This window comes from Dromiciops gliroides, chromosome 3 (assembly GCF_019393635.1).
Source record: "Dromiciops gliroides isolate mDroGli1 chromosome 3, mDroGli1.pri, whole genome shotgun sequence".
Classification (NCBI taxonomy): domain Eukaryota; kingdom Metazoa; phylum Chordata; class Mammalia; order Microbiotheria; family Microbiotheriidae; genus Dromiciops; species Dromiciops gliroides.
Genome location: NC_057863.1, coordinates 433,054,599 through 433,069,790, shown reverse-complemented (window position 1 = coordinate 433,069,790; position 15,192 = coordinate 433,054,599). Strand labels below are relative to the sequence as shown.

Here is a 15,192-nt window from a genome sequence, read left to right as displayed (position 1 = left end):
AGACCAGTCCCTCAATGGAAGGCTCAGATAGGTTAAGTGACTTCCCCAGGGTCCCACAGGTACTAAGTGGCAGAGATGGTTTTTGAAACTAAGCTCTCAGACTCAATATCTAATATTATTTCCACCAAACCACACACTAAGACCAGTTATTATAAATATTTACACTTGAATAATGCCATCTTAGACAATCTTTAAATAGTATCTTTAAAGAGATAAACTATGGAAAAGGGAAATCATTTTGATAATTCTAAAGCAAAATATAAATAAGAGTTTTCTCTGAAGTCTTCGATAAACAGCTAGATATACTTAAAACAAATAAACTAAATATTAATTTTGAAGGTTTCACTGTAACATAACTGCTTAAGAAAATGATTCTAGTTCCCAATTTCTTTTTTTTTTTTTTTTTTTTGCTGGGCAATAGGGGTTAAGTGATTTGCCCAGGGTCACACACCTAGTAAGTGTTAAGTGTCTGAGGCGGGATTTGAACTCAGGTCCTCCTGAATTCAGGGCCAGTGCTTTATCCACTGTGCCACCTAGTTGCCCCCCCCCCCCATTTCCTTTTTCAGTACCCCCTCCATTTGTTTTCCAAATTAAAAAAATAGGGGCAGCTAGGTGGCGCAGTGGATAAAGCACCGGCCCTGGATTCAGGAGGACCTGAGTTAAAATCCAGCCTCAGAAACTTGACACTTACTAGCTGTGTGACTCTGGGCAAATCACTTAACCCTCATTGCCCCACATAAAACAAACAAACAAAAACAAATTAAGAAAATAGCATTTTTAAAGTATATATTAATAATAGCATGTGATCATTAATCCAGAATCTCAAAGGATTGGCCAGAGATGATAATATAAACAGCAAACATACAGACCATCTCAGAGCTTGTCACAGAGAATTCAAAGGCTCTTAAAGACAATTCAAAGAATCACATAAAGAATTTTGGGTTTGTATTTAAGCTAGAGTCTTCATTCCTGTCAATATATCCCTGTTCATATGTTAGGGGAAAATCATTTCAAGGTAGAGAACAGGAATCAGATTATTTTCACTAAAATAAGATTATAGAGACTCTTGCAATAAAGCACCACTGACCTGCATTGTTCAGCCTTCCCCAGAGCAGTTGCAAAATGATGGCAGGATTCACAAAGACAAATCAAATAAATAGGTGTGTAAAACACCTGTCGATTGACAGAGCAATTGAGGAGTCACTATGGTTTCGGAGGCTACTGTTGGTTACAGAGATCTCTCTGTACATATACACCTAGAAATGTATATGTATAATATATGTCTGTTAAATTATAGAGTTCCATAAATCTTAGGTATATGGACTTAAAAAAACCCTACCTACCTTATTTTATTTGAATAAGGTAAGAATTAGGTCTCCTGGTGTCTTCTCTCTTTCTGAAGTAGTCCTTTCTCATGGAGAATAAAGCAAAAGGAATATGGTGTTTATGCAGGAAGGGGCTTGGATTCAATGAGAATGAGCCCAATTCTTTTGGGAGAAGCCCTTGTCTTTCCTTTTGCATATCTTTTAATGCCTATTAATTAATAAATGACCATGAGGCACTTGGCAAGCATAAAGCATACTAAGTAACAAAGATAAAGGGAGTGTGGCTCCTCCAGGCTCCCCTCAAATCCATTTATGACAACCTCTCCTTCCTACCCTATACTGAGTTCAATAATAAAGCCTGCATTTTGCATTTCTTTCTTCTGCTTCTTCACAGTTTCTCCTCTCCTCCTGGTTACCTTGTAAGATTCCCCCAAAGCTGAAATGAACTACGTTCAATTTATTTTGTATCTCCCTTGCAGGAGCTAGAACTTTTTCCTGCACCCCTTAGAGATTACTCAAATGCTGTCGAACCAGGTCAGTGACCCAGAGGATTTTCTTAAATGTGAGTCTGAGTCCAGAAAGGAAACAGGATAACTACCACAGTTTCCATAAAACCAACAGGGCCTTTCAAAAAAAGGCAAGAGACAAGCTTTGATAGAAAAGAGATTGGAGGTGACTGATGACTTGAGGTACAGCAAATATTGGTCTTTCAGGAGAGCCAAGAAAGGTAAATACTATTCCACCCTGTGAAGGGGTTGAGGGTGGGGAATTGGAAAGATTGAGGGGGCCTCTAGAACACTGAGAGGCAAAGATCCTTTTTTTTTTTTTCGACTTCTTTTAAAAATCTCTATCTGGATAACCATAATACTTTAAGCCTGAATGACTAGAAATCTTTACCAAATTAAAATGTTATGGCCCCTCAGGGACATAGACAAGGCATAAATTATTTAATTACTATGCCTCCTTTCCACAAAGGATAAATTGTACAGATACATACATATTAGAAATCCTTGCATTATGCATATTATATCTGCATATATGTATATCCATGTACATATATATAAGTAGATACACATATGGAGATAATAACTTGACTTGGTTATCCTTAATCTTAGTGCTTTTCATCTGTTATCTCCACTTTGTCCTGTACATATCCTGTTTGTACATAACACTGATAATAATAATAGCTACCATTTAAATAATGCCTACCATGTGCCAGGCACTATGCTAAATGCCCTATGAATATTATCTCATTTGATTTTTACAACAACCCTGAGAGGCAGGGGTTATTATTATCCTCAATTGACATTTAACCTCTGAGGCAGACAGAGGTTCAATGACTAGTTAAGTGTCTGCAGCCAGCTTTGAATTCAGGTCTCCCAAAGGCCAGGCCAAGGACTCTACCTACTGTATCACTTAGCTCGGGCAGATAGGTGGTGAGATGGATAGAGCACTGGCCCCTAAATTGGGAAGATCTGAGTTCAAATATTAAGTCAGATACTAGCTGTGTGACCCCGAGCAAGATCTTAACCCCAATTGCCTTAAATATCCAGGGCCATCTCCAGTCATTCTGATCTATATCTTGCAACTGGAACCCAGATGGCTCTGGAGGAGAGAGTGAGGTTGATGACCTTGCACAGCCCTCCCTCACTTAAATCCAATTCAGTGCAAGTCATGACATCATAGTGATGTCATGGTTGCCTTAGAAAACGAAGGACAAACAACAACAGCAACAAGCTGCCCTAGCTGCTTACATGTTGTCTTCTCCACTATACTGTGAACTCCATGAGGGAGATTCCATTTTTTTTTGGGGGGGGGAGGGGCTTTTGTACTTAGTACAACACCTGGCAAACAGTAGGCACTTAGTAAATGCTTATTTTATTTTATTTTTTTTAGTAAGGCAATTGGGGTTAAGTGACTTGCCCAGGGTCACACAGTTAGTAAGTGTTAAGTGTCTGAGGCCGGATTTGAACTCAGGTACTCCTGAATCCAGGGCTGGTGCTCTATCCACTGCACCATCTAGCTGCCCCTTAATAAATGCTTATTGACTTACTGACACTTAAAAGTTGGCAAAGTGCTTTACATATATTTTCTAATTTATTCCTTCATTCCTTCATTCCTTCATTCCCATGAGGTAGCTTTTGTTGTTGTTTAGTTAGTTTCAGTTATGTCTTACTCTTCGTGACCCCATTTGGGGTTTTCTTGGCAGAGAAACTGGAGTGGTTTGCCATTTCCTTCTCCAGCTCATTTTACAGATGAGGAACTGAGGCAAACAGGGTTAAGTGACTTGCTCAGGGTCACACAAGTAAGTGTCTGAGGCCAGATTTGAACTCAGGTAGCTACCAGAGAAGTTAAGTTACCCACCCATGGTCACATAGTTAATAAATATCTAAGGCAGAATCTGAAACCAGGTCTTCCTGATTCCCAAGTCCAGTACTCTTCCTTCCTCTTCCTCTCTTATATCTATCTCTCAAACACTTTCCTCTTCTCTTTGGTTCCTCTTTAAAATTCTAGGGTAGTACAAGACATACCTTCAAAGTCCTGGGTACCTTGTACCCAGGATCTTCCCTTCAATTTCAAGAAATATTTTGTTGATTGAAGAAGCTGTAAGTCATCAGGCATAGAGAGGTTAGATTCCTATAGGTTTTGGCTATATGACAGAATCCTGCTCATCCATACCATGTGTCTTATGTGTCCTTGTCACATCATGCTTACTACTTTGGGTTCAAGATAGGTTGTTCAGTCATTTCAGTCATGTCTGACTCTTAGAGACCCCATTTGAGGTTTTCTTGGCAAAAATGCTGGAGTAGTTTTGTCATTACTTCTCCAGCTCATTTTACAGATGAGGAAACTGAGGCAAACAGGTTTGAGTGACTTGCCCAGGATCATACAGCTAGTAAGTGTTGGAAGTCAGATTTCAACTCAGAGAGATGAGTCTTACTGAATCAAAGCCTGGCACTCTATCCATCACACCACTGCTGGAGGAGTCTTAGAGGCAGCCCAGCCCACTAGAGGTACCAGTAGTATCAGGAGCATTTTTTCTACAGAAATATTTTTCCAATTATTTTTTCCCCAATAACCCACTGGGAAGGAAATAGACAAAATCTATTTTATCTTTTAGAAAAAAAAACTTTAAACTTTAAAAAATAATTTAAATGTTATTTTCTCAAAGCCTAATGTTTATCTAATTGTAGATATATATATATATCTCACAGGTGGGAAACACAAGATGCCTTATACGTAGGACTCTTTCCCTATACCTCCTCACAAATATGCCCTGCTTAAAAATAAGATATCAACAGAATTCACCTCGGGGACCTAGGAAGTTAGATGTTTGTTCTTAACTCAGAAGTAGGGTATAAAGAGGGACAGTTTGTGAATTTGCCATTCAGAAATGATGGTTGCTTCCTGACAGTATGCCTTCAAAGATGTTATCTGGAATGTCCTATTTTATATGTGCAAAAGCTCTTAAGCTATATATTATGAACTAGGCTAGAGAGATAAAGGGAAAAAGTGAGGGAGAGAGAAAGGGAGGGGGCACCTTGAGGGAGAGAGAAAATGGTGGGAGAAGAGGGAAATGGGTAGGGGAAAGGGAAGAGGGACTAGAAGAAGAGAGAGAGGGAGGTAAAGAGAGAAAGAGGTAGACTCAAATTTGTACAGAAAAATTGATTTACAATACTTGCTCAGTAGAGCGCAAAAGATTAAGTGATAAAAGGGTTTTAATCAGGGTTTTACACATTGCTAAATTTACTCCTTAGTCCTCTGGCATTCCAGGCACAAGATCAGAGCATTTAGAGTTGGAAGGCTCCTGAAAGGTCAGCTAGTCCAACCTCATTTTACAGATGAGCAAAGTGAGGCCCAAGGTCACAAGACTAGTAAGTAGCAGAGCCACAATTCAAACCCAACTACTCTGGCTCTAGGTCTAATGCTTTTAGTCAGCATTATAACCATAGACTTGTTCATTCCTTTCAAGACAGTTGGGCATAGTAAAACACTGACTATATCTATTCATGGCAATTCCTGCTTAAGCTTTTTCTGCTATAAACTCTATCCATCCGATAAGAGCCTGGTCTGTTGAGCAAATGAATCTACAAAATAAAATTAGGTTCAAGCAGGGAGCAAAAATGAAAAAAACAAACCAAACCAAACCATCACACTTTTTAAAAAATCATGGGCATATCCATTAGGTAGTTGTTCTATACAGATAATATTTCAATTCAACTGAACTAACACTTAATTGTGCACAAAAGTCTTAGATTAGGACACTATAATAGAAAATTCTGCCTTCGAAATCCACAAATGTAGGCTAACAAAAGCTATGCAAAAGCCACAAGTTATACTGTATTGAGAAGACCAGGCTTACCCCACAAACATATTTTGATTTAGGCTTGTGAGTTCATTGATATAAGGAGCTCTCAGGAAAGGGACCCTTCACCAAAGCTTCAAGTGAGAATTTAAGTGACTTGTCAAGTTTCAGAATTTGAATCAAGGTCTTCCAGACTCCAAGATTAGCTCATTCAATTTATATAGCTTAAGTTATATACATTTATTAATTCACACTTTGAACCAATCGATTTTTTCCCATATTATAACTAAAAGATTTTCTTTCCAAGAAATATACTTCATATAGTAGAAAGTAATAGAGACTAGAGTGAATGTTGAACTAGTGCTTGGCTTCACTGGTAGCTGTTTTGTTTCCCACAGAGTGCTCAGCAGCAACCACTTTTCTCTTTAACAAAATGTCATTTTTAGGAAGAAGTTAGGTTTCTCTTGAGCAGTAAATAGTGAAATTCCATTTCTGGTAGCAATCTTTAGCTAGCTTTAAAAAATGTATTATTGATGTATCAACTGTATCAAAGGCAAATAATTATGATAGGAGAAACAAACAAAAAAGCATATTGTGTACATCCACAGGTCCCACCTACCAGTTTAGGAATTCTACTTTTATTTCTTGTCTACAAAAAAATCTTTCCAAGGTCGTATATAAAGCAGGTATTCACATTTCTTTAGGTGCAAAGGCGTGGCTGGGAACAGGTGATCTGTGCAGCAGTAGCACTGGTGCATAGACACATAAGTGGTTAATATAGCTTCCTGACTGCCACCCCACTCCTCTGTTACAGATGCTGTTTCCCAAATACATGTTAAAGGGAAAAAAGCCAAACAACAAAACCAAAATAATAATGCGAAAGAGGTACCAAGTGATAGTATTTAACGTGATTAGCGTTGATCAGCATGTATGTTCAATAAAAGATATAATGGACATGCTCTTTACTTAGTCTCTTGAAATAGTATATTGCTGTGCTCCAAGAGGGTTGGTATTGATGGAGTTTGGTGAAGAGGACAGGGGTAATTTATCTTACTGATCGGTTCCACTGCATCGTAAAGGATGCTAACCATCTTTCCTTTTTATTGTCCGAGTTGTGTCTGAAAAACCCAATGAAGGGGGTGGGGGAAGAGAAAAAAAATCCTAACTGTTTAAGCTTCAAGTCAAGGCCATCACTATTTTAAAAAGTTGGCTGATCTGTTACACCCTAATTACCTTACAACTCTGTGCCATGGCAGAAGGCCTGTCAGCAGAATTTATTTACAACCCTGGAGGAAAAAAAATCCTCTTGCTGTTTTCACTTCGTGCAGAAGATAAGTTTGCAAAAGGAAACACTTGGCAGTGCTTCAAACACTCACTGTCTGGTGGTGTTGATAATGCAATTCTCTTCCGATTACAGCAACATCTATGATGCTGTCTAATCCATGTAAACGATCATGTCCAACCAGACTGTACTTACTGACTGTACAGAAATCAGTCCCATCATCACCTAAGTTACTTAACCATTTCTACTCCTAGAAGTCTATTGACTGGCACTGGAAGATATCAATGTGTCACTGGCAAACCATTTAGTCCTATGAAAGTAATAACAGGTGATCAGAAATGAGGGGACTGGTAGTGAATTTGTTGAAAGAGCTTTTTAAAAAAAATGCCTTGGATTTCCCCACCAAAAGGGTTAACCTTTCTAAAAATCCTGATTGTCAAACTCACATTTAATCTAAAATAACTCAAAATTTTTTTTAAAATGCTGATTGTTTAAGATTTGTAATATATCTACAATGCATTCAAAATAAAAATGTTCTTGGGGAAATAAAGTCCACAGTCATTTTTTTTTCTTTCTAGTTAAGCAAGAAAAAAAAATCAATGTAGCATACCTCAAAATTGTAATCTTCTAGTTTGTGAACATTATCCCAGAAATAAGAGAGGTTTCTATCTTAATGGAAAGTCTATCAATATCGTGCAAAGCAACAGGTGAAAAGTCATTTGGGAAAATATTTGCTAAAATGAATCTACCTGTCTAACTCTCAAAGGTGAGACATTATCTTCCTTAACACAGCTGAAATAGGTTTAGCATATTTGATGCTAAAATTATACACTTTAGAAAGAGAGGCTCCATCTATTGGGTATTCCCAACTGCAATCAAGAAAACAGACGAAGGGACAAATAAATAACATAAAAATGCATTTACTCACTGTGTTAAAATTTGGAAAGAGCCCAACAGCAGAACTACTATCCACTGGAAAGGACATAAATGGTTTGATATCCAGGGAAGGCTGCATCATCAGGGTAGGTGTACGCACAAGTGCAGGAAGTGTAGTACTGTGGCATGTACTACCTGCCAAGAACAACAACAAAAAAGGAATTCAATCACTCTCACACTCCATCTCTCTCACAAACCTATGGGCACAGGAACGAGACTGCTGTGCCGCAACCTGGAAGAGATATATTACACAGGAGTAATAAAAGAGTACAGGAGGAGTCAGTGCGATTAAAAGGCATCTTACTTTCTCATTGTCTAAATGATGCAGAGTGCTTCCCTATGGCCAGGGCCATGCTTGCTCAGACTCTGAAAAGACATATGGTGCATGAATCATACTGGTGGGTACTGTAGAATGAAAACGTCTCTAAGTCTGAGCAGCTCCGACAAGCCAAAAAGGCAAGAGAAAGAAGGGGAGGAGCTTCTATTAAAGCCAGATGCCTTTTACCATTGGGGACTGCCTTCTACATGACAGCACTGAATGGTTACTAGAGACATTTCATGCCATCCATAGCTTTAGGAATAGTAGTGGTGGCTATTTAGTTTTGTTTTTTGTTAAAGGAAAAGAAACATTAATGCCCCATGGCTACTGTCTGCTCCCAAGGAAGCTCTGACTTAAATGATTTGTTTTCATAAAACAAAACAAATCAAGGATTTTCCCTTGTTTGGGGATAAATAAAATGTATGTGTGGGAGAGGATGAGATTGGGAAAAGGGAGGGAGAGATTTGGGGCAATATTTTATGAGTATACATAGCTCAAGACCAGCCTCTAAATGAATTTTTTCTGCCGTGAGAATTTAAATTATTATAAATTCGTCAATTCTTTTTAACATTTATATTCCCTATTAAAATTGTAAACCATCCCATTAAGACCTTTGGGTTTTTTTAACTGATTAGTTTTAAAATAAAAATATTTACAAAAATTAATATTTGAACTTTAACCCACCATGCCAACCAAATTTTCTATCCTGAATAAGTTGTGGAAGCAATGATCCTAGTTAAGAGAGATTTTAGGAATCGCATAAAGAAGTACATGACAATTATGTGCCTGTAACCCCTTATTGACTTAAAGGAAAAACTAACAGTGGAGGATAATGTCCCACCTATTAAAATTTCCATTCATAGTTATACATGCCATGCTAGAATATCAACCCCTATTACAATGCTATTTTCATACTAACCATTTCATAAGTCTGCTACCAAATTTTGAATCATTCCATGACATTACTGGCAGTAGTATTGAAATGGCTATCTGAATCCATTTAGATTAATCCTGAAAAGTAGTAAGGAAAATTCTGAAGAATGGATCTGTAATGGCAAATATTGTTAGAAGTGCCCCATGAAATAAATAGACGATTTTGGAATTCATAGCAGAATTTGGAATTCATAGCAGAAAGTAAATCACTGAAATAATAGAGAAGAAAATTGTATTTTTCCTAGTCGACATAAAAGTAAACGCTTGATTTCAGTATTGTAGTCACAAGACAGCCCTGTATTTAATTACATACTGCCCTTCTAGTTAGGTAATGTTACAACTATTGTCAGTTTGGGGGTCAGTTAGTACTAAACAATATCTATCAACACATCTTAGGTTGCAGGGGAACATGTTAAAGTATTCATTTAAAGAGCTTGTGCCTAATGTATAATAAAACATAGATAGAATTTTAGTTTAAATGCAGCTAACAAAGAAATATGCCTTAGGTTATAGCATTTACTTCTCTTAATATTGATACTGACTTATTTTATTAAAATTACAAAGACATTAATTCTTATTATAGCAGATTCATTTTCTGGTTAATGATTATCTTTTGTCATCATTTCAATAAACAAAGGTTCTCCTAAATAACCTGTAAAACAGGTTATTTCTGTACTCCACAACTGAGGCTGTGATGGTTTTGTAGGATAAAGGTTCTCTGGAGGAGTTGGGGAGAGCCACTTTGTATTCTTCCATAATCAAATCAAAGAGAATGCAACATGGGATGAAATAAGCAAACCAGTCCTTCATCATCACAGGTTATTTACCACACTGCCCCCTCCCTGCCCTGCCCCAATCCCTACCCAATCAAATCTGTATGTAGATATGAGTTAGGCAAGTAGGAATACTGGGAGAAAGGGAAAAGAATACCTCTGGAACTTCCAGTGTTTATTATAAAAAACTTAACAGATGTTTACCATTTCATTAGCATTTTAATAACAGACAATTGATCATGTTAACCAGGGCTTATTTTAAACTGCTAGTAAATCATCTCAATAATTATAAACCAACCATTGACTCACCTCCACACCTTGCTGCTTTCACTTTTTTTTTTTTTTTTTTGCGCGGGGCAATGGGGGTTAAGTGACTTGCCCAGGGTCACACAGCTAGTAAGTGTCTGAGGCCGGATTTGAACTCAGGTACTCCTGACTCCAGGGCCGGTGCTTTATCCACTGTGCCACCTAGCTGCCCCTGCTTTCACTTTTTAAATGTGATTTTTAATATTGGGAGTTTTTATATGAGTGAGACAAACCATGGTGGGGAAGAAAACCTTCATATGTCCAGGTTTGATAGTATCTGGACCCCTCAGGTGGCTTATTCTTGTTTCTCTGTTGCTAATGGAAATGCCCCTGCTTCAACTGGCTGTCAGAACTATCTTTCTTTAGGTCATTGGTACCACAGGCAGAAACTCTGCCAAAATGTATTTGTCTTCATGCAAACTTTGAGTTTCAGTAAGACACAAGAACTTGGGGAGGGGGGGTGGCGAGGGATTTTTAAATGGAATTCTATAGATTATAGAGTGTTTGATAGACTATCAAAACAATATCTTAATGTGCTGAAGCATAATCATGGTGCCCTTTATAATGTTGGTGTTATATTAAAATATATATTACATTATAATTAAATAGCATTAAATTAGCTTTGTGTTTTTGTTTGTTTGTTTGGTTTTTGGTGAGGCTATTGGGGTTAAGTGACTTGCCCAGGGTCAAACAGCTAGTAAATGTTAAGTGTCTGAGGCCAGATTTGAACTCAGGTCCTCCTGAATCTAGGGCTGGTGCTCTATCCACTGTGCCACCTAGCTGCCCCTAGCTTTGTGTTGTAACCAAATTTTAGTAGACATTTACTTGTAGGATGTAATTCTGTTTTGGGGGAAAGAACTTATATTTATGCATATCAATTTTTGTAGCTACACTGTAATATGACCCAATTGTGTTTTAAAACTTGCAACCTATCATTTCATTTGTCTTTTTTTTCAAAAGAGACAATTTGTAATGAATGTGACTGAGCATCTATTTTGTGCAAGGCACTGTGCTAAGTGCTATCAATACAAAGAATGGTGAAAGATAGCCCTTACTTTCAGTGAGCCCATAGTCTAGTATGGGAAGCAACATAAAAACAAAACTATATACCAGGGTTTCTTAAATTTTTCCCACTTACAATCACTTTTTGCTGAGAAGTTGTTAAGAAGTCCTACGTATATATGTATATAAAATAGGTATACATAACCTTTTACCATTACCAGACTATTCATGATCCTTATATTCAGTTATGCAACCCCATGTGGGGTCAAGACCCATAATTTAAGAAGCTTTGCTATATACAACATAGGAGCAGCTAGGTGGCTCGGTGGAGTCAGAAGGACCTGAGTTCAAATCCAGCCTAGCTGTGTGACCTGAACAAGTCACTTAACCCTATTTGCCTCAGTTCCTTATTTATAAAATAAGATGAAGGAGAAGGCAAACCACTCCAGCACCTTTACCAAGAAAACCCCAAATGAGGTCATGAAGATTTAGATACAACTCAACAACATAGATTTGAAATACATGTACTCTTTGCTCTGGATTTTAAAATACAATTTAAAAATCAATAACTCAAACCATCCTAATCTCCACCCACATCTAGTTTCAGGCAATATCATTCTCCTCCCCAAATCTCCCAAAGGAGACAACTATCTTCTTCAGTTTTCAACTTGATGGTAGGCCTCAATAGACATATATAGCTACCAAATCAATAATGTCTTGTCCCACCAACCACTGTAATCTGAACTTTGGGATAGTGCAGCCTGGAAACAGTGGCCCACTTTAAGGAGCTAAAAGTCAAGTAAAAGAAAGGCAAGATGAATAGACAGGGATGGATGGATGACACAGCTAACTGTGTCAGTAACACATGAACATTATTATGACCTATCTGAAGACTAGGTGACACTTGAAGGACTTCCAGGGCAGGGCCAAGATGTTGGAGGAAAAACAGTGAGCTCTTGAACTCATGACATGATCACTCCAAAAAACATCCAAATAATGCCATAAGCCAACTCCTGGAGCAGCAAAACCCATAGAAGAATGTGCTGAAATCATCTTCCAATCAAGGACAGCTTGGAAGGTTGGAAGGAGGGAGCTGCTGTGCTGAGACAGGAGTGGAGCCCAACCCCACAGTCACCCTGATACAGATCCAGTCCCAGGAAGGCCTTGCCAGAGAAAGAGCCCCCCCACCCCCTCCACCCCCCCCACCCCCCCCCCACCCCCCCAGTCTCTGAATCAGCTGAAGTACCAGTGTTGTCTGGAACTAAGTTCACAGTCTGGTGAAAGGACTGAGTCTTTGGCAGAGGGGAGATCCCAGGGGTCTCTGTTGGTGCTGAGGCAGAACTTGGGTTTTTCACCCCTACTGGGAAACAGGAGGTAGGCTTGAGTAGCAGTGGCCCAGGTTGGGGAGGGGCACAGGCTCGTTGGAGCTGACAACCATAACACACAAAGCTGGTTGATTAGCAAGTTGGTCTGGGGTCATCTACAGACCAGGGAACAGGCCAGGCCAGTGAAAAACCTGCCTCTCCTTAAATCATACCACCTGGGACCTTCTGAACCTTGGGATAGTGCAGCCTGGAAACAGTGGCCCACTTTAAGGAGCTAAAAGTCAAATAAAAGAAAGGCAAGATGAGCAGACAGAGAAACATGAGGACCATAGAAAGTTTATTTAGTGACAAGGAATATTGAGGTGCACCCTCAGAGGACGATGTCACCATCAGGGCCCCAATATCTAAAGCTTCCAAGAAAAATATAAATTGGTCTCAGGCCATAGTGGTGCTCAAAAAGGACTTTGAAGATAAAGTTAGAGAGGTAGAGGAAAAAAAGGAGAGAGAAATGAGGGTGATACAGGAAAGACATGAGAAGAAAGTCAACAGTTTGAAAAGTCAAATTGGCCAAATGGAAAAGGAGGTACAAAAGCTCTCTGACAAAAATAATTGCCTAAGAATTGGGATTGAACAAATGGAATCTAGCGACTTTATGAGAAACTAAGACACAATAAAGCAAATCCAAATTAATAAAAAAATAGAAGGCAATGTGAAATATCTTCTTGGAAAAACTGCTGACCTGGAAAAGAGGTCCAGGAGAGATAATTTAAAAATTATTGGTGTACCTGAAAACCATGATCAAGGCTTAGACATCACCTTCCAAGAAATTGTCAGAGAAAATTGCCCTGATATTCTAGAAGCAGAAAGTAAAATAGAAATTGAATGAATCCACAGATCACCTCCTGAAAGTAATCTCAAAAGGAAAACTCCTAGGAATATTATAGCCAAATTCCAGAGCTCCCAGGTCAAGGAGAAAATATTGCAAGCTGCCAAAAAGAAAGAATTCAAGTACTGTGGAGCCCCAGTCAGTGGAGCACAAGATCTACCAGCTTCTACATTAAAGGATGGGAGGGCATGGAATATGATACTCCAGAGAGCAAAGGCATTGGGATTACAATGAAGAATCACATATCCAGTAAAACTGAGCATAATCTTAGGAGGAAAAACTGGGACTTCAATGAAAAAGAGGACTTTCAGGTATTCATGATGAAGAGACCTGAACTGAATGGAAAATGTGACTTTCAAATACAAGATCCTAGAGAACCATAAAAAATTAGAGTTGGGGGACATACCTGGGGTCATACAGTGGATGACTGTCTTGTGCCTGAGGCCGGGTTTTGGCTGGGATCCCCCTGGGTCCAGGGTGGATGCTTTGTCCACTGTGTCACCTAGTTGCCCCATGATGACATCTTTAGCATTAAATTGAGGGGTGAGGGGGATGCACTGGGAGAGGGGGAAGGGCAGAGGTAGCATGGGGTGAAATCCCACATGAAACAAACAGCAAAGGGCTTATGGGGTGGGGGAAGAGATGGGGTGGAGCAGGGCAGTAAATGAATTTTATACTCATCAGAATAGGATCAAAGACTTTAATCTCATCAGAGTAGGCTAAAGGAGGGATTAACACACACACACACACACACAATTGGGTGGCGTAATCTATTTAACCTGGGCAGTAAATGAGCCTAACACTCATCAAAATTGGCTCAAGGAGGGAATAACATACACACTCAATTGGGTGGAGTAATCTATCTAACCCTGCAGGAAAATATGAGGGGAAGGGGATAAAGAGGGAGGGCAGATGGAGGAGGGGACAATCAGAAGCAAATTCCTAGGGTGAAAGAAGATAGATAATAGAGTAAATATTATGGGGAAGGGAAAAGGATGGAGGGAAATAGTTAACAATAGTAATTATGAAAAAGAGAAAAGGGGAAAAATTGTAAAAAAATATTTATAGCAACTCTTTGTGGTGGCTAAGAATTGGGAATCAAGGGAATGTCCATCAATTGAGGAATGGAGAAGCTGTCATATATGATTGTATTGGAATGGTATTGTGCTATAGGAAATGACAAACAGGATGATCCTAGAAAAACCTGGAAAGATTCATATGAACTGATGTATAGTAAAGTGAGCAGAACTGGGAAGACATTGTGCATAGTGACAGGAGTATTGTTCGATAAGCAATTGTGAATGACTTAACTACTCTCAGCAATACAATAATCTAATACAATCCCAAGGGACTGATGATGAAGCATACTATCCACCCCATAGAAAGAACTGATAAAAAGAGCACTTGTGGATTGTACATATATGACCTGGTTGATGTCTTGTAGAGGAAGGAGGAAAGGGAGGGAGGGAGAAAAATTTTGGAACTCTAACTCTTATGAAAATGAATGTTGAAAACTACCCTTACATGTAACTGGAAAAAATAAAATAAATGTTTGTGGAAAAACAAACAAACAAACAAAAAAACAAAAACAAAAAGCCAACAACTCAGAATTAGGAAGTTTTAGCAGAATGATGTTCATAAATGTCTGTTATTTCTTTCAGAAGTACTTTCTTATGGCAGAGTTATGAAACCTGCCTTTCAGTGAACATTTGACTCATAAGAATGAATTAAAATAAAATCTATTAGATGAAGTAGCTTAATCAGATTTTTTTTTCTAAATCTAGGACTTGGAGTATCAC

General features: G+C 38.5%; 1 protein-coding gene across 4 annotated transcripts in view; it reads right to left on the bottom strand.

Moving 5' to 3' along the window:
* The window catches only part of ZNF385B (zinc finger protein 385B), a 525,190-nt gene that overhangs the window by 116,624 nt on the left and 393,374 nt on the right, over nt 1–15,192 (bottom strand). For all 4 annotated transcript variants that reach the window (XM_043990458.1, XM_043990457.1, XM_043990459.1 and 1 more), the window contains one exon: nt 7,842–7,984. In XM_043990458.1, coding sequence (XP_043846393.1) covers nt 7,842–7,984 — 143 coding nt within the window. The remainder of the gene's footprint in view (nt 1–7,841; nt 7,985–15,192) is intronic.